The sequence below is a fragment of the Onychostruthus taczanowskii genome, unplaced genomic scaffold (assembly GCF_017590055.1).
Source record: "Onychostruthus taczanowskii isolate IOZ18803 unplaced genomic scaffold, ASM1759005v1 scaffold89, whole genome shotgun sequence".
Classification (NCBI taxonomy): domain Eukaryota; kingdom Metazoa; phylum Chordata; class Aves; order Passeriformes; family Passeridae; genus Onychostruthus; species Onychostruthus taczanowskii.
This window is the reverse complement of record NW_024506882.1, coordinates 1,245,281-1,264,794: the sequence shown is the minus strand read 5'-3', so window position 1 is coordinate 1,264,794 and position 19,514 is coordinate 1,245,281. Positions and strand designations below refer to the sequence as shown.

General features: G+C 43.9%; 1 protein-coding gene across 1 annotated transcript in view; it reads right to left on the bottom strand.

The window, feature by feature from the left end:
* SYNRG (synergin gamma) overlaps nucleotides 1-19,514 on the bottom strand; it is a 36,553-nt gene that overhangs the window by 15,820 nt on the left and 1,219 nt on the right. The window contains 13 exon segments of the mRNA XM_041425280.1: nucleotides 1,388-2,332; nucleotides 3,751-3,813; nucleotides 4,047-4,165; nucleotides 6,148-6,275; nucleotides 7,020-7,283; nucleotides 8,819-9,015; nucleotides 9,722-9,799; nucleotides 11,229-11,456; nucleotides 13,649-13,760; nucleotides 14,027-14,132; nucleotides 14,407-14,537; nucleotides 15,753-15,871; nucleotides 17,188-17,228. Of these exon segments, the coding sequence (XP_041281214.1) occupies nucleotides 1,388-2,332; nucleotides 3,751-3,813; nucleotides 4,047-4,165; nucleotides 6,148-6,275; nucleotides 7,020-7,283; nucleotides 8,819-9,015; nucleotides 9,722-9,799; nucleotides 11,229-11,456; nucleotides 13,649-13,760; nucleotides 14,027-14,132; nucleotides 14,407-14,537; nucleotides 15,753-15,871; nucleotides 17,188-17,228 (2,531 nt within the window).

Here is a 19,514-nt window from a genome sequence, read left to right as displayed (position 1 = left end):
AGCAACAAGCACATGAAGGGCTAACCCCTTTAAACAAACCAAAAAGAAGAGGCTTTCCTGCCACAAACAGCAATTATTCATCACGGATTGCTGTGGCAAAATCACACGTCCTGTAAAGAGCTACAGAAGTCAAACTACCACCAAAAGAGGCTAGAAAAATATTAGGAAAAAGTGCTTTCAAACCCAAAGTAAACATTCAAGAATACACTGTTGGTGCTACGTTTTGACAGCTCACTCAACTTGGAGTTTTCCCAAGCAGCAATATGAAAATTAAATGTCTTTGCTAATAAATTATTCCTGATATTTGTACCCTGTTAGAGAGTATCTTCCACATCGAAGTTGCCGACTTAATTCTCTCCCCTACTTAAAAATATCATAGAATGCAAAATTACAGTACTGTATATCTTTTCTCTACCCATATCTGCAAAAAATGGAAGAAATATTTCATGTGGAAATAACCAATTCTTGCAGTAAGAGCTTTTACATTTACAGTTTGTATGTTCCCCCTGTTCAGAAAAGCCTTTGACTGCATAAAACTTGTCCTAGAACACAGTAATAGTTCCCATGTTGTTGAAGGCCACAGAACATTTAACTACAGCTTATCTCCTATGTATATATGAAAAGAAAAAGCAGGACACTTGGGAAATTTGTTTTATGATATGTGTTCAGGTCAGAGATGGTCAGTTCACTCCCTCAGGAATGTTGTCATAAAGGGAAATTAAAGAAGGTGGAAACCTGATAAGGATAAAGTGAAAGTCCCATGGTTTAAATTTAGGTCCAAGAGCTCCCAATCGTGAGACCAGCACTTGCAGCCCCTTGGCACAATGATTTCCACGAGGGATTTAACACTGGAAGGTGTGTGAAATGCTCTACAACTGCAGTCCTGCAAAATCCTGCCCACCCAGACTGAGCCCCACTGTAAGGGGAACACACTGGTGTTGGTGATTTGTCAGCTTCTCATTAACAGCCCCAATTAGTGACCCTTGGGAAGCGCCAGTGGGGAAGTCCCCAGGCCAATGCTTTGTGGAAAACAAGAGACTCAAGTGAGACTCTGCCATCATCTTGCTGGTACAAATGGAATGACACTGTGCACTGAAATATTTCCCACTCGAGTCCCTTAAGTGCCAATAGGGAACAGGTACCAGTATGATGATGTTAAATCTCAAAAATAAACTGGCCTGGAGTTCAAACTGTTCCAGCTAGTTCTATTTATAGTCTTCTAAGACAAAAAACTAAAGAGTGCCCTGCTGAGGGGCCGTGGCTGGCGGGGACACACACTGAGGAGTCTTCCACTACTGAAAGACGAGTGCATAATACTGTAATTGAGCACAGAGAACACGGAATCTGCACCACCTACGTTACCAGAGCAATCTAACCAGTTCCTCACCTGCTGCTGGTGGATGCTGGCCACTAACTGTTGGCAAATCCAAAGAGCTATCAGACATGACATGCTTAAGATCTCCTCCCACATCAGCCAGTTTCATGTCAAACTGAACAGACAGCGCGTCTTCGGAGTCCTCCTTGCCCACGCTGCTGCCGCCGATGGAAGGCAGATCCAGGGATTTCACCGAAGCCGAGTCTTCTTTGGCCTGCTTGAAAGCTGCCACTTTGTCCACCAGAGACTTCTCGGCGCCGCTGGAAGAAAACTTGTTGGAGTGGAAGTCAGCAAAGTCATCGTCGCTCTTGACCGAGGAGAGCGCGCTGTCCTTGGCCTCCTCGAAGCCCGCTCCAGAGCCCTCCAGGGACAGCTGCTTGAAGATGTCGTACTTGGTGGGCGTAGCAGTGGTGGCAGAGCTCTGCCCACCCGTCACCGTGCTGCCCGAGGAGCCAGCCTGAGCAGCAGGGCTGGCCTCCTGCTTGAGGGAGTCGTATTTGTCGTCAGGTTTTTGTTCGGAAAACCCCGCGCTGTTGTTGAAAGCCATAAAATCTGCAAAGTCATCTTGTCCGCCGGCTGATGCGCCGTTAGAAAATTCCCCAAAGAGGTTGAACTCTCCAAAGTCATCAGCTAAGCTTGAAGTTTTGCTGGGTGCTGGCTGGGCAGAGGCGGATGGAAGGGGTGGGGGGGGGAAGGAGCCCGGTTTTGAGGTGTTAAATGCAGGTGGGAAGGATGGCTGCTTGTTTTCTCCAGGAGAGGAAAAGAGCTCCAAGTCTGCCAGATTCAAAGGGGGCTTGGCTTGTGTTGGCTGTTTTGGCTGAGCAGGCAGAGGAGGGAAGGGTGCAGGGAAGGTTTTGTCTTTGGAGGGTGGCTCTAAGGGGGAGATGCTGTCAGCGGTTTTGAAATCTGTGAAACCATCGTCGGATCCTGTGGGCTTGAACTCTGCAAGGTTCTCTCCTGGGAATGAAAACAGGGAGAAAAACAACAATTAAACCCTGCACAACAAACACAGCATGTTCACACCACGCAAGCAAGCAAATTATTCCATGCAGTGGCAGAAGGTTTTAGGCAAACTGTTTAAATGGAAGACCTCGGGGTGCACACAGAACTGCAAACTCAACTCCCGTGAGCCACACAAGTGTCAAGGGCAGTGATTCTACTTTTCACTCCAGCAAACACCTAATTCTCTCAAATAGCCTCAAAGTCATATTAAACTCCCTTTACACTGAGTTAATATCAAAACACACCATGACAAATGGATTCAGAAGGAGATCAATACTGCCTTATTTGGCTTCCATGCAAGTTCTTCTCCCCACCTCATCCTCTTCGTGTTTGCCAAACAATGAATGTAATTTTGAATTTCACTTATACCAATACAGTATTTGCTTTTTATGGAAGCAATTCCTCCCTCTGAAATATTGCAGCTTTTTCAGGGGGGATCACCAGATGGCTGAGACAAAACCAGCCTGAGGTAAGAATGTTTTCATTGAATTTACATTCAATATTTTGGTGTGCTGAATTATAACTTTCCTCTTTTGAACATGAAAACATTGTTTAACCCATTCACCAGCATGGACATACTTGGACTACTTGTAATTTTAAAGTATTGATGTTTACTTTAAGACAAGTGTCCAATAAATAGATTTTTTTCTGTTTTAGAAACACACCACTAGCATTTAATTGTTAAGCTACCACAGTGTCACACTTTAAATCAGTTTAACCAAGATTTAAAAGAATATTCTTAGTAATGGCAGTAAAGGACCACAACTACACCTGACCTTTTATTCCATTCTCCCTCCCCTCCAAATCAATTCATTTGGCTCAGTAACAATATAAATATTCCTGAAGTTGCTACTCATTAATCAAAACTGCAACAGCACAGCAAACTAAACTTACTGAAGAATTGCAAACTTTTCCATTAGAAATGTAAGCTGGTGAAAGGGTTAAGAGTGGTCAGACCTTGACAGCAGGTAAATACAGCAACTTTCTATATTACAGAACATGTACAGAAAGAGATCAAATATTATTTCATTTTACTGCAAGCATTTAATCCTGAAGAGGTTCCAAGCATGAGAAGCTCACAAAACACCACAGGGGTTTCATAAATGAATGACTCCTTACTTAAAACAAATTCCAACCACATCATTGCTTTAAAATAAAACTCAGGAGCACCCAGAAGAGATGCCAACCTTCCAGAAATACCATCAGCACATTGTTCCAACAGGATATTGCCCTGTTTTTACAAAATACTTCCTACCAAGTTTTTTAGAGAAGCAGCAGCAGCATTATTTTAGAATTGCAGAGATGGAAATTCTGCAGCTCAAAGAGAAATGCTACAAATGATAATGAAAATCCAAGAAAGCCCCAGTGCTTACCCAAGTATTTGCTTTCTGCTGGTTGCTCTAATTCCCGGAAAGCGCTGTACTTGTCCCCTCCATCTAAAGAGGAGAAAAGAAATACATTTACACAGAGAAATTATCAACTCACACAGCAAAATTATCAATTCATTCAGCAAAATTATCAATTCATACAGCAAAATTATCAATTCATACAGCAAACGTTCTATTAATTGCTCTGATTTTTAAATATGAATATCTTATCAATGCCAAAAAGAAGATATATGAAACTGTACAATAAATTGCTCATAGTGCTTGTGTATTTGTCCTTTTACCTCCAAAAGCAGCTGCACTCTCAGAAGGCTTCTCAGCTGCCATTCCTTTAAACACAGCATATTTGTCAGCTGGTGAAAGTGGCTTAGTACCTGGGAGTGGCATTAGTAAAGAAGGAACACTAAAAACAAAAGAGATAAAAGCAAAGTTCCTTAATTTATCCATAAGAAATCTGCATTTCCAGGTTTTAAATAAAAGAGTCTCTTATTATGGCTACACAATTTGGTTCCTAAACCTAAGCTTATGCCTTAATGAGTGTTTAATCCAGCCCCTATGTAAGTGACCTCAGCTGGGTAAATTCCCACTTTATCTCACCTAATCATATTTCTTTGGTTCAAAGTCAATTTACACCGTTCTTGATTTTAATTTCTGTCAAAACCATGAACAAAACACTCCAGAAATTTATACCAAGGAATTCGTAGCCCAGGAGAGAACAACCACACAGACACACCCCAGGAATCAGAATCACTCCTGCTTAATTCATCCCTAGGAAAATTCCCCCTGATAAAACCAGATACAGTAAAGAGCTAAAACTGCATGAGATTTTAACAGCTCCATACTTTCAGCTTATCTAATTCTGATTATATCTCATTACATATTGTAAAATTAAGATAATAAAGTGGGATCACTGTTCAAAGGAAGGAAAATAATAACTCTGAATTTCTGTCAGCGCCAATCAGCGAGCTTAGGCAGGTATCTAGTCAGCAAAATAAGGATTAATGCACAGTTACACAAGCAAGCCTTTTTGCATAAACACACTGTACTTTATCCAGTAAAACTGCCACAACAACCTAACACCTTGTTAGCAAACGCTGGAAGATTTAGGAGAGAGCTTTGCTGGCCCTCCACACAAGCCCCGTTATCAGAGCTTGGCAGCTCCACACAACAACATCCTTTACATATGAATGATGCATTCTACCTCCAGTTTGTGTCGTTCACATTGGAAACCTGAATGAATTTCTATTGCATTCTTCAGCCCGGAGCAAGAATCTTTCCAGAGCCATTTAAATCTCCTTATCAGCAGCCTACAAGCAACACACAAACGAAGCACTTGCACACATGTGCTGATGCTGGTCCGTGGTGCTTGCAGGCAGACAGTGCAACGGCAAAAAAAAATAGAGCTTATGGTAATATAATTAAATTTCCCATCCCTGCAAAGCAGGCTATTAGATATGCAATCTTGGCAAATGGAATGGTTAATCAGCTGTACTCCACAGATGGCTTTTTTTTTAAATAAAGCTCCATAAGCAATTAGATTATAGCTCATTGTAACGTTTTGTTCAAAACTGAACGCTTTCACAACTGAATAAAGAGAACTGCTGCAGTGAAAAAGAAACATCATTTTCTGAAATATTTCTTTATGATCCTCTACTTTCCATTGTGCAATTAACAAACAGTTTTCTGTCAAAACTTTCAGTAACAGATTAGCTTCAGCTGCAAAATGACATCTAACACAAGATCTACTTAAATCAGCATCTTCAGACCCACGTGGCATTGACTGACACCCCTGGGAGTGTCCAAGGCCAGGCTGGACAGGGTTTGGAGCAATTTGGTTTAATGGAAGGTGACTCTGGCCCATGGTGGGGGGTGGAACTGATTATCTTTAATGTCCCTTCCAAACCAAAACATTCTGGACTTCTGTGCCATCAGCAAAATTCTATTTCTTACACAGAATCCATCTGCCATAGGTAGGAGAACAATTGGGCTGAGCATCCCCCTTTGATGTCACTGCTGAGGAAGCACCTGGTAATCAGGGCTCTCATGGAATTCAGAGCTCTGTTTGCCACTAAGAACAGCCAATTCCTACCCAGAAAATGTGTCTGTCTACAATCAGACACCTGGGAGGTGCATAAAGAGGAAAGAAGGCTGAAATTCTGTAGTCTTTGTAGACCTTGAAAGGTCGATTGTGAACTATCAAAGGGAGGAAACATGTTTATTTATTTTGTTATACAAAACCTGCCTGCTCAGGAATTACATCTTGTCTCCCAAAGGGAAAGCCAGGATTGCTGGAGTCTGAATCATGTTTCAATTGAGATTTACAGTCAGGTATCAAAAGTTTAGGCACTGGCCAGAGCAATGACAGAAACACCAAGGACCTGGTACCTGCTCCGGTGCTGTGAGCTGGCTGCTTTGGCTGCCTCCCCCTGGAAATCAGTGAAGGAGTCATCCAGGGAGCCAGACTTTGAGGCATCCTGAAACTCCTGGAAGTCATCATCTTCTGGTTTTACTACCTGAGTTACAAACAACACATGAATTGCTATGCTGCTGGCTCTTCAAACTGTCATACAGCAAGAAAGCAGCTTGAGCAGTGTGATTAAGAGGGGAAAAAAAGAAGGAAGAGAACCTTTCAACACCAGCATCATCAGCACTTCCACTTTGTCTGCACCTCACTCTGTTCAAACATACACAGGATTACAGGAGCAGGAATGAACAACAGTTCATTATTTCACAATAAATGTGTTATTGATCGTAGCCATGTCATCTTTTAATACAAGACAAATATTAATAATTTAAATCAATGAATAATTTAAAATTAATAGCACCACAATAATATTTTCTGAAGGATGAAGCATGTCTGCAAACAGCAAAATCATCCCCCACATGATTTACCTTTGTAAATGGAAGGTTTTCAGTGTTCTCAGCTGCTCCTGGAACTCCTATTTTACCAGCTATTAGAGTCTGCTGTACAGTTTAACCTGAAATTCCATTTTGTGCGCATTACAAAATCCTAACTACAACTAAAATCCTCTTTGCAATACAGAACACTTCTGTACCTCTCCTAATGCCACCAGAAAGAACTGCAAAAATAAAAGAACGCCCTTACTGGCACTTCACATTTACAGACGTCACATGCCGGATTTCAGCTCTGGCTCTTTTTACCATTTATTTAAAACCTGTTCTCACCATGCGAGTTTGGAAGTGCCAGGCTAATTTCCCCTGCAGGGAAGGGGGTTTCCGGGCAGGGAGGAGCTCACCTGGCCGGCCGGGTAGGAGGGCAGGAAGGCTCCGGAAGGCTGTGCCGCACTGGAAGCGGGGGCTGGAGCCGGGGCTGGAGCCGGGATGCTCATGCCCATCACGGAGGGCCCGATGCCCAGCCCCACGGAGGCCGGGGCAGCCGCGGGCAGCAGCGGGGGCTGGCTCACCCCGCCGGGCAGCGGCACCGGGAAGCCGGACAGGGTGGGGACGGGCGCGGCTGGAAACTGGTTCAGCACGTCAGGGCTCACGGCAGGGATCCCTCTCTGCAGAGACAACGAGCACGGTTAGGTACAGGTGCAGTGCTAACAAAGGGTGTAGTGTGCTCCCAGCGCCAGCCTGCAGCTCCTTGTGCTGAAGCCAACAACGAGCAGGGTACTGGTTAAGCTCCCAGGAAATCTCTGACATCCAAACGTGCCATCAAGGTCTATGTGAGTGAATTATATTCAGCACAGAATTACTGAGGTAAGAAAAGGCCTCCAAGGCCACTGAGTTAATCCTTTGACCCACCTCTCACCCAGCTCAGAGCACTGTCCTTCCTTGGACACCTCCAGGGATGGATACTCCAACACCTCCCTGGGCAGCCCCTTCCAATGCTGAATCACAATAACCCTTTCCATTAATAAATTGTTCCTCATGTTCCAGCTGAAACTCCCCTGGCACAGCTAGAGGCCATGTATTCTTGTGCTGTCACTTGTTCCATTTGCTATTAAAAACATACATACATGAGTTTTGTACCTATATCTAAGAACTTCAGCCGACACTAAAGAAAAGAGTAACTGAAATGTAAGGAATGAAATTGAAGCAATGAATTGAACGAAATTCAACTGCCCACTGAAGTCACAAGAGCAGCTTCTCCACTGGGCTCCAACACAAGCAGTGTTTTAGGGGAGATGAGCAGTCCCAGGCAGCTGCCCAGAGGCTGCCCAGGGGCTGCCAGGTGAGAGCACACCTGGGTCACTGCTGTCATGGAGCAGAGCTCCTCCTTGCATACCTGGGTCACTGCTGTCATGGAGCAGAGCTCCTCCTTGCATACCTGGGTCACTGCTGTCATGGAGCAGAGCTCCTCCTTGCATACCTGGGTCACTGCTGTCATGGAGCAGAGCTCCTCCTTGCATACCTGGGTCACTGCTGTCATGGAGCAGAGCTCCTCCTTGCACACCTGGATCACTGCTATCATGGAGGAGAGCTCCTCCTTGCAGACCTGGCTCACTGCTATCATGGAGGAGAGCTCCTCCTTGCAGACCTGGCTCACTGCTATCATGGAGGAGAGCTCCTCCTTGCAGACCTGGCTCACTGCTATCATGGAGGAGAGCTCCTCCTTGCAGACCTGGCTCACTGCTATCATGGAGGAGAGCTCCTCCTTGCAGACCTGGCTCACTGCTATCATGGAGGAGAGCTCCTCCTTGCAGACCTGGCTCACTGCTATCATGGAGGAGAGCTCCTCCTTGCAGACCTGGCTCACTGCTATCATGGAGGAGAGCTCCTCCTTGCAGACCTGGCTCACTGCTATCATGGAGGAGAGCTCCTCCTTGCAGACCTGGCTCACTGCTATCATGGAGGAGAGCTCCTCCTTGCAGACCTGGCTCACTGCTATCATGGAGGAGAGCTCCTCCTTGCAGACCTGGCTCACTGCTATCATGGAGGAGAGCTCCTCCTTGCAGACCTGGCTCACTGCTATCATGGAGGAGAGCTCCTCCTTGCAGACCTGGCTCACTGCTATCATGGAGGAGAGCTCCTCCTTGCATACCTAAGTCACTGCTATTATGGCCAGCAGGGAGCAGAGCTCCCCCTTGCATACCTAGGTCACTGCTATCATAGCCAGCACGGAGTAGAGCTCCTCCTTGGTCAGCTTCCCGGGTGTGGTGCGGTTGGCCAGGGCCCAGATCTGCCCCAGGGTCTCCCTGGGCAGTCCTGAGGACATCAGGATGGGGTAGAGCTTGGCTGTGTCAATTCCAGCAGGAGTCAGAGTGGTTTCTAAGATTTTCTTATACAGCTCTGTTGTGAGGGAGGCAGTGTTAGACAGTGACAACTGTTCTTTTCAAATATTATTGCTTTTTTATGTTCTCAAACTCAACATGATATGAAATCAGGAGCACTCAGTGTAAGGTAAGGCAAGAGCATTCTGGCACTGTATTGTATTACATGTTTCATCTAAATGTGCTATTGGATGGTCTTTACAGACAAGTTTAACTCAAGCAGAGAAATATTTTATATAAAATACACTTAGTGCTGCATTTCAAACCACATTTCTTTAATGAAATTGCAGGATAACCCATATAAAAAGATAGTTCTAAGATCCTTATGTGCTTAAACCTCAGTGTAATCAATATTTACTACAGCAATTCATTTCCTATTCACTGTGTTATTTACACATAGAAGACAAATAGCCTTCAGAAATGAGCCTGCCTAATTACAAGACATGCCAAAAACCAGAATACCCATGAAAGCAGCATTATCAGCAATGCATCCTCTGCTGGGATAAGCTGCTGCCATAAATGTTTAATCTAGAATTTGTTAACATGCTCAAATAAAACCCCCGCTTCTTCAAATGCAGATAAGACACCATAAATATGTAACATATCAAAGATCCAGGAATCTTTTGATGAGGGAATAAGGCTTTGATCAATAAGTGGCCATGCAAGCACAGGTACACTCACACCTTGCACTGCCCACCTGGCCAAATGCCCACTGGTTGCTTTACCTGGGACCAAGCTGTCGTTGTAAATCCAGGCAGGCATAATTTGCTGGATGGGGTCCTGGGGAGGGAACACTCCAACTCCTAAAGGAATTCCATTCAGTAAGAAAAACAGTTGTGTTAGGGTACAGAGCACAATGATCTTCAGAGGATACACCACAGCTGGTCAGCATCATTCAGCATTTCAGGCAAAGATTTCAGATAGGAATCACTGTGCTCAGAGGAAAAACAGATACTGCAGGAATATGAAATAATAACTAGAATGATGTGGCAGTTATAGATTATAGTTATATATGTAATGAAATAAGGAGCTCCTCATGTGCCTCCCTCTTGACATCCAGATGTACAGAACCTAGTCTCACTGTCTTCAAGTTTCACAGCAGTTCTGTGTCATAACAAATTCAGCTTCCCATCAGCTCCCTGCTATCAGGGCTATTTGTGGAATAAATAAATCCTTATCTACCACAAATCCCACAATGTTCCCCCAGAACATCCTCCCCTGGGAAATGCACACACAGCCCAGGGACTGAACCTCAAGAACCTCAGCAAGATGGTATCCCACATCCACAAACCTGTATCCACTGCTCCCAGTCTGCAGCTCCAGGGGACACCACACTCCTACAGTAACATGATCTGCCACACTCCACTCCCCAAAAATGGGTTATTTCCTTCTCCACTATGTGGACTCTTCCCCTCAGCAGATTTTATGCTCATCTTGGATGGAGCTCTGACCAAAATCAGCATAATTTCAGATTTCATTGTCTTGCCCAGTACCCTTGCATCTCCTCGTCTTCCACATGGATTCCCTCTTGACTGCAGTCTAATTTCTAATTATACCACAACTCCAAGCACATTCTAATATAAGTAATTCCTTCCATTTCACCAACCAAGTAAAATAAATTTGCCACTTCCTCAGACCTCGTTATTCTTTGGTTTTAAGCCCCCCTCCATACTCAGCCAACAGTTTTTTTAACAAAATCCAAACTGGAACAAAACCTTGTTTTAAGTTTTCCTCTAACCATCTTTTGAATATTCACCCCTAAAGTACAGGTAGTTTTAGACATAATGTGTATGAGCAGCAAATACTTGAGAAACAAGTATTAACTAGCTAAGAGTTCTAACCTGGCAAGATTTTATCCCCTTAAGGTTAAAAGATTAAAACCCACCATGACACTGACCATCTTTAGTGGTAAGTTTCCCTAAACAGTTTTTTTTAAATATCTTCAGACAGCACAACTTCTTTTTCCCCGAGACAGGATAGACTATTTTAAAACAGCAAACCTGATTAAACAAACATGTTAAAGGTGACTACAACAATAAACTCACGTGGAGAAAGTTCAGAGCAAAATCATGGCAGTTACACTTTGAGCAAGGAGCAGGAGGCACTGACATTATTCAAGCAGGCATTCAGAGCAAAATTACGCAGGGTTGGCCTTGGAATTAGTGAACAGAGCGTTAGCACCAAGCAGCATCTCATTAGACTGAAATTCTGTCAAACGTTTTGATTGCTCACCACACTCTTCAACTGCTCTGTTTTGTTCTGAAGCCTTGTGCACCTCTGCAGCAGCAGTGGGACCACTTTCATGTCCACCTACAACATCCCAGTCACTGCTGGTGAGGCTGGGATGGGCTTGGCTTGCAGCCGAGGCTTTGTGCCCAACTTCGGACGTTTTAAGTTTGGTTTGCTCTTGTTCAGATTCATCTGAGCCATTAGCTAAGGCTTTCTCCTCCAAGGAAGAGCCTGAATAAACAGCAGGAGGAATTATTTATACTTGGTTATGAACTGCCCAGACTGCACTTCCACACTTCTCATAGAAGTACTTTTGGTACCACTGATGAGTTAGAGATGATCAGCCCCAGCTCAGACCAACAGCACCACCCTCTCTGGACACTGTCAGAGCCTGCTTCTGCCCTTTACTTACCACAAACACAACAAACTCAACAAGCAAAAAACAAGAGGAGGAAGACACAAAACTGTTTCCTGTGTTAGGATTATTGTTGCATAATCATCCAGGCATCAGGAGCAGAAGTGCCCAGTATCTACTCAGATCTCCAAAATTCATGTTCATCTCACCAACATCCCTTCAGCCTCCAAGGGAGGAAGCACACAAGTGCTCCACAGCAGCATAATCATTATTTCATATACCAGCATCTCAACTGTGTCTTTTGCTATCCTACAGATTTAGGATGATGCTGCTAAAACACAAGATTTAATTCACCTAAGATCAGGCATGTGTATATTTAGCAGTATTTGGATCCATACACGACTTGCTTTTACAGGCAGTTCTAAGGGAAGCAAGAAGGAGACTTAAATCATCTTTTCCCATGGATCAGCAGGTTTCTGCTTAATTCCCTAAGTTATTTTTTCCAGCCAAGCTGAAAAAAAAAAAAAAACCCCAACAAATTAAGTAAAGACTCTGTGTAGCTCAGAGGGTGACATGTAAAAGAAGATACTTTAGAGTTACCTGTTTTATGGGTATTGGATGGAGATGCAGAGGTAGGAAAATAAGGAACCTGCCCAGTTGTACCATGCAGGGTGGATAACACTGGAGCCTGGGCTGGAGGGACAGGTTGGAGCACAGCCCTCTCTGAAAGCAGCTGCCCAGCCTCAGTGGCAGGATGGAAAGGCTGAGAGGTAGACTGAGGCACCAGTTTGGGGGTTTCAACAGGCCCTTGCATAAAGTCACTAAATTCTTCATCATCGAGAAAAGCAGAATGGGAAACAGATACAGCACAATGGGATGGTGTGGGATGATCTGCAAATGGAATGAACACACAAGCAAAGTGATGAGGAATAAGGGTCATGGGTGGGAATGGGGGAAAGTGGCAAACATTGGGAATACACAGCAAATGGGCGAGGAGGAGCAGGGTGGAGCCTGTGTGGTGACACATGAAGGGTGTCACTGGCACAAGATAAAACTGAGCAGCCCCTTCCAACCACAGATCTTCTCTCCCAGGTTTTTAGGATGTGAACACTGAAACTTGGTTCTTAACACTGGCTGTGAAAGTATTCTCTCTGTTTTAAGCAGACAGGGTCAAAACAAATCCAGAGGTAATATTTCAAACTGGACATAATGGGGTCTGTCAGGGGGACATTCTCCCTCAAAGGAATGTTTTATCCACAGAAACTCCTCAATGTATCATAAATTTGATAAATCACAAATAAATCATAAATCAATTTGTGATCATAAATCACAAATTCTTGATTTAGAAGAAATGTCTGCTCATGTAGACCATTTTCTGCTTGATCCCTTCCAGTGTTACCATCTCAACAGAACTAGTGAAGGACAGACAAATCTCCAGACAGAGGGAAGTTGTCAGAGACCACCTGTAACTGCAAACTTACCAAGGAGTGAATCCACAGCAGAGACACAAATTTTATACAGGAAAAAGCTGGCCTAGATAAGCTTTGTTTCAGGCTAGACACTAAAAAACTACACTACAGACCATTAGAAGTCTTAAGTGGCAATTGTTGCCAGTGTAATTACTGAGAACAGAGGCTTGGTTTGACCATGCCCACCAACACATCAGCCAGCTGTGACACTCCACTCAAGTCCTTAAACATGGTTTTGATCATTCTTAGCACTTAAATGCCACTTCTCATCCTCAAAAGCACTCTGCAAAGCATTAATTAATGCTTTGACTAGAAAAGAACAAACGCTTTATCAATTTCCTTGATGTTTCACATTTAGCACAGCACATGAGGCTTTCTGTTGAAGATTTCAAGTCTTTTAATAAAGGCTCACATCTAATATTTCACCCTCATACCCTGACCAAGCAAACAGTTGCCAGAATGACATTTGATTTTACAAAACTGTTAATCCACTCATTTTGTACCACCAAATAAAAATACTTGTTGGAATTAGTCCCCCTGCTGAGGATTTCAAATTTTGGAGTTTTATTTTCTGTTGGAAAATGAGGAAAATTACAAACCTGGCTTTTTTGGATGCGTTGCTGGTGTTGGGTGCATTTTGGCATCTCTAGAAAAGCCATCTAAGTTCCCTTTAATGGCTTCCAAAGCATCATCTCTGCTTTTTTCACCTGTCTGAAACAGCACAGAAAAAGTTTTGATAAATTGACAGAACAGCTCAGTTTTCTCCCAATACCCACACTTCTCCAGTACCAGAATTAGCAATGCCTGCTGCTGGCAGACTGTGTAAAGGACTGACTCTTCCAGAGATTTTTCAAGCCATAATCTGGCATCTCATGCAATTCCCACTGATTTCCTTGTTGAAAGAGACCAACCCATTAAAAGCTATTAAAAAAAAAAACCCTGAAGAAAGAAACACCCCACTCATTATCAGGCCATACCTTGGGTTTCACACTGCTCAGGAGTCTCAGCTTTTGTTTCTGCTCTTCAAACTGCCGCCGTTTTCTTTCTTCCTCTAAGAACTTCTGCTGGTGCTCAAACCTCTTCCTGAAGGAAAATTATTTTTCAAGAAATAAATATATATCTAGAAATAATTTTTATTATACTTTTCACATCAGGTTTGTGTTTGTTTTCACCATTTCAAATTCAGATGGTTTGGTGCACGCACTCCTGCTTCTTCTCAGACCTCGACAAGCACCACAAACTTCAGAGGCAATGGAACATGCAGCAATATTCTACAGCCCCAAACAGTGCTGCTGCAGAAAAACCCCATCTCCCCGTGACAGAAGGACTCCCCAGGAGTCAGGGAAGTGCCACTTACTGCTGCTCCTCTGCAAACTGCTTCTGCATGTCGGGGCTGTACTGCGGGGCGGCCGGGCGCATTCCCAGGAAGGAGGCCTGTCCCATGTAGGGCATTCCAGCTGCTGGCATCGGCCCCAGGGCCATGCCACCCTACAACCAAACACAGCACACAGCTCCAGGGGATTGGTTTCAGCTCCAGGGTATTTTTTTTCCCTGCAGAAAAAGCCAAACCACCGGCAGTGCCAGTGAAGTTGGGCGGGTGGCAGGCGGCGTTAGGGAGTGCTGGAGGAGCAGGGCCCTCAGTAGATGGCACTCTTCCTCTCCACATGCACTCAAACTCGCAGCATTTGGGAAAACTGGCAAAAAGCAGCTCTTCAAATCCAACCTGCCCCAAGAGCAGGAAGGCTACAGCCACCCTACACCGCTCAGTACGGGTTTTCTTGGGATTTCTGGTTCCTATTCTAAAGGATTTCATAATATTTTTATATTCCCTCCTACCAACCACAGATGCTGGAAAATGTGGTCTAGGCATTTCCCAGACATATCCAGGGAATCAACAATATATGGCAACAGGCAAGAGGAACCTTGTCTGAATAAACTGTATCAGAAACACTCACTGAGAAATATATTCTGGGACATTTAGAGCAGCAAAGCTGCCTAATATAGAAGGAGAAAGAAAATAATTTACTTTTCTTACCATTCATTTTGCATTTGGTCTCAGAACACGTAGGAAGAGAACAAAAGTTGTTTATTATTTTTAGACCAGCTGTCATAAAAACATCTTCCTACTATAAATTTTGCCAAAATAACATAATAAATTGCAGCTGGGGGAGGGAAGGGAGTGTAAGGACATGGCAAAACAATAAATTCTGTTTGTGACACAGCAATTTGGTTAGAAAGTCATGCAAAAGCATTGAATTTTAGCAAAGTGCAAATCTGTACCTAGGCATATACATTGCTAAATAGAAAAAAAAATAGAATAAAAGAGAGGAAACATAATATTATCTGCTCATATTTCATCCTTATTCCTCAATCAGCAACAGCAGCACTGAAGACAAAGAAGTTACTTTAAGGAGAAAGAAAAATGATGGTGATAGGACAGAGGGAATGGCCTTAACCTGAAGGAGGGCAGGCTTAGATTGGACATTAGAGAGAAATTCTTCCCTGTCAGGGTGGTGAGGCCCTGGCACAGGGTGCCCAGAGAGGCTGTGGCCCCCCCTGGCAGTGCCCAAGGCCAGGCTGGATGGAGCTTGGAGCAGCCTGGGATAAAAGGTGGCACTGGATGAGCTTTAATGTCCCTTTAATGTCCCCAACCTTTCATGTCTGGGGTTCTGCAGTTTCAGCCCACATTTCACCGCCACACACCTGCATGGCCATGGGTCCAGGAGGCATCTGAGAGCCATAATTCATTCCCATCATCCCTGGCATGTTGGTCTGCATGACAGGAACCATTGGAAACCCTTGCTGTTGCATAGGAATCATCCCTGCAATGAAACATTAAACAAGCTAAGTGCCCAGTTAATGTTAAAAGCTTTTTTTCCCCCTTCCTTGACTCTGCCTCCCCCATTTAATTGTTCTTTTTTTTTGTTTACTAAACCAGCAGAGGAAAGTAAAAACTCTGAGTTGTACTGGACTGTTTAAAAATAAAAATAATAAAATTTCCTACACTGCAGGCAGCCACAGAATCTCCTGGTCATACACACTGGTCAGTCTACAGGGAAAAATATTACAGGGCTTTTCAGTAACTAAACTGATGAATTATCCCACCATCCTAAAGATTCTCTGTGGGTTTCTTCCCATATGATTTTTGGAAGGGTCATTTCCAATTAAAAAGATTTAATTAACCAGGGTGACTGGTGCTGGTAATTCCCATTTCTCCTGAACGGCAGTTTCTGAAAATAAATCTTGGGAAATAAAGTCAACCTTTCACAAGCAACTTCACACTCTGACCTGGCTGGATAACTTGTCTGTAGGTTAATTAAAGCACTTTATGTTAATTAGCCCACTACACGTGTTAGAATGGTAACAATATTTGTCAGTAAAAGCTAAACATCCACAAAATTGGACAAATCAATGTATTAATGTATTAATTCACTGAATAAAGCAAGTCTGTTATGTTTCAGTACCTTCCTGTCTCACATTTTGCTGTCTTGGGAGACAAACACCAACATGCATTTGCTACCAGCACACCATGAGACAATTATGCAAAAACACTCCAGGAGGCCATGACACAGGCAGGAATAATCCATGAATCAGTCCCTGAGATTTTAATAAAAAAACTCTCCATTTTCCCCATAAATTCTCTGCATATTTTCCCCTAATTAAACAAACAGCACTGCATCAGGAATGAGAACAAAGGCAATTTAAGGCTGGGGCTCTCCCATTGTATTAATACTTTCCACACAGGTTGTGACTCTTGTCCCGGGGTCTTGATGTGCTTTGTAAATATTTACCAGGTCTTGCAACACCCACACAGTATGGGTATACACAGCTGGGAGATGAAGCAGAGCGAGGTGAAATACCACACTCAAAATAACACCAGAATCCAAAAGGCCAATTCAGGTTAAAAAGGGAGATGTAGTTTTCCTGGACCTTTAATCCAGATTCTGGTGACGCTGCTTCAACAACACACGGGAGGTTTTCCCAACAGAGGAGTGAGAGAGCTGGATTCAAGGGAAAAACCAGCCATGGAGTTCAATTAATAATCACACCTCTGAACATCACTGCAGACCTGGTTTAGGTCTAATTTGTCTAAACAAAGTCAAGAAATTTGTGCTCAAAATGTGAAGTTGATACATACCTTGAGGGGGGCCCAAACCACCTGCGACGGGAAACATGAAGCTGCAGGAGGAAAAAAAGAGGATGTGAAATTCTGTCACTTCAGAGCAAATGGAAAATCCACCTCGATTTCCACATCAGCACCATCACCAGGAGCCTCCCACCTTCTGGTCAGCACTTGCAGCAGCTCCTGCAGGTCCCACAGAACCCAAGCCCATCCAAGGGAAAACGTTATCCCTCGGCGGGATCCCACAGCGCCGTCACAGGCTGCAGAGCCAGGACACACAGATCTGATCCTCCCAGCAGCCCTGACACGGCTTTGACTCATCCACATCACCCACAGGAGACTTTCAGCACCCACACAGCTTGGGAACAGGTCAGTTTGTTGTGTGGGCTAAGCACGGAATGAGTAAACATCTCTTGGAAGTATCTGACTCAGCAGGACCACCAGAGAACACTTCTCAGCTGCTTAGGAACAGCTTTTCTGAAGAAAAAGAAACTATCCACAAAACCCCATCACTTTCTGCCCCCTCTAGAAACACTAAGTATCACAAAATAACGGAGTTTCTGTTTTCTCAGGTATCTAATTACAACAAAAATAGCACCTTGGAGAAAGCATTCATTCACCTATTGAGGGTCAAGTGCACCTAGAGGAAGAACCATTAAAATTTCAACTAAAATCCTAATGGAAATTGCTAGCCCTCTCTCTCAAACAGCTGCCAAACAGCAAAAAAGGACCTAGTTTAAAATTCTCATTTGCAAGCAACTTGCAGAAACCCACGTCAGCAGCAATTTCCCAAACAAGAACCTCACTCAGTGTCCCAGGCAGTTATTACATCAAAGTGCTGTGGAAGAGAAACACACTTATAGAGATATTCAGTGTTCAATTCCAAGGGTGGATGTAAAAGAAACTGATGAAGAGTACAAGAGAAAATGCCATCAGAAATGGCTGCAGGAAGTCCTGAAAGCCAACCTGGTTTATAAATATAAAAGAGCTGTGTAATATGAGCACGAAGATAAAATGAGGAATTTAAATTATGCATTTATCCAGGAGCAAATTGCACCTCCTCACTGCACAGGCAGCAGGTCACACGGTCACCAAGACAACCCATTTGCTCTTCACTTCATCCTCTACTCAGGATCTTCACCATCCTGAAGCTTCTTCTGCAGCCCTGAGGGCTGTGTGCTGATTTCTCCTTCCACAACAATCACACACCTGTGCTTCCCAGAGAGCCAGTCCTGCCATCCTCCACCCCACCATTTGGGGTTCTCCCTCTGAAGAACTCTGCAGACTCACACAGCTCAGCCCCAAACACGTGCAGGGCTTGGTTCTCACCACAGCCAAGGTCTGTTTAACTCAGTTCAGTCATTTTAATCCACTCCTTGGCATGCAGTATCAACATGAAAACAAATAGACTTAGAATGATGAAATATTAAATGTGATTTCTGAAGATCTCCTAATCCTGTAGAAGTGTTCTAAGCTTCATGCTTCCCTCCTTGTTGGGGAACCTGACCAACAAGAATTCTCCAAACCAGCAAGGGCAACGTAAACTGCATCGGGAGGTACCACTGCTTGTTGGGAGCAAGTAAAGGCCAAACTATTAAATATTTATCCCTTTCTACAGAGCTCCTGGTTTATTTATAAGTCTGTGCTGAAAAAAATGAAAAGAAACAATCAACAAAAAACCCCTCAGCTGATTAGAGGGCACCGAAAGAGGAGCTGGTCCAAAGTAGCAAAGCAAGCTCTGGCAGCACAGCCCCGCTCAGATCCACCACGGATTCACTCCAGGATTCAGAGTGCGACTGCCAGCACCAGCCACGCTGGCACGGCCACAAACCATCCCACCAATGGGAATTTATCACTGAGCTGCTTTTTTGGAGATGCAAAATTGCCCAGAGCGATCAGTGAAAGCAGCTGGGTCTCGGGGCTGAGGGAGCCAGCGCAGGGACGGTCCTGTGCGAATGCTGCACAAATACAACAAAGAGAAGGGAGCAAATGATCACCCTGCAACAGACCTCTTCCAGCAGTGCTAGAAATCTCATTCCTACTAAATGAGTATTTTAAATATGGAGCTTAAAAAAAAACAACAAGAAGCCCCAAACCAACCAAGCAACAGATTCAGCCAAAACGCAGGAGGCGTGGGGAGCAGCAACTCCTTTTCTGAATGGAGACTTCACTGTAACAGCTCCAAACCACACAGAACGTTTTCCTGTCTACAAGTGGATTTTTAAACCCCTTAATTCCCAAGCAGCACAACTCCATCGATGCAAGAGACTGTTAGAGTATTTTTTGAATGGCAGAAATGCACAAAAATTGAAGTGAAATCAAGCAAAGAACCCACACAGACA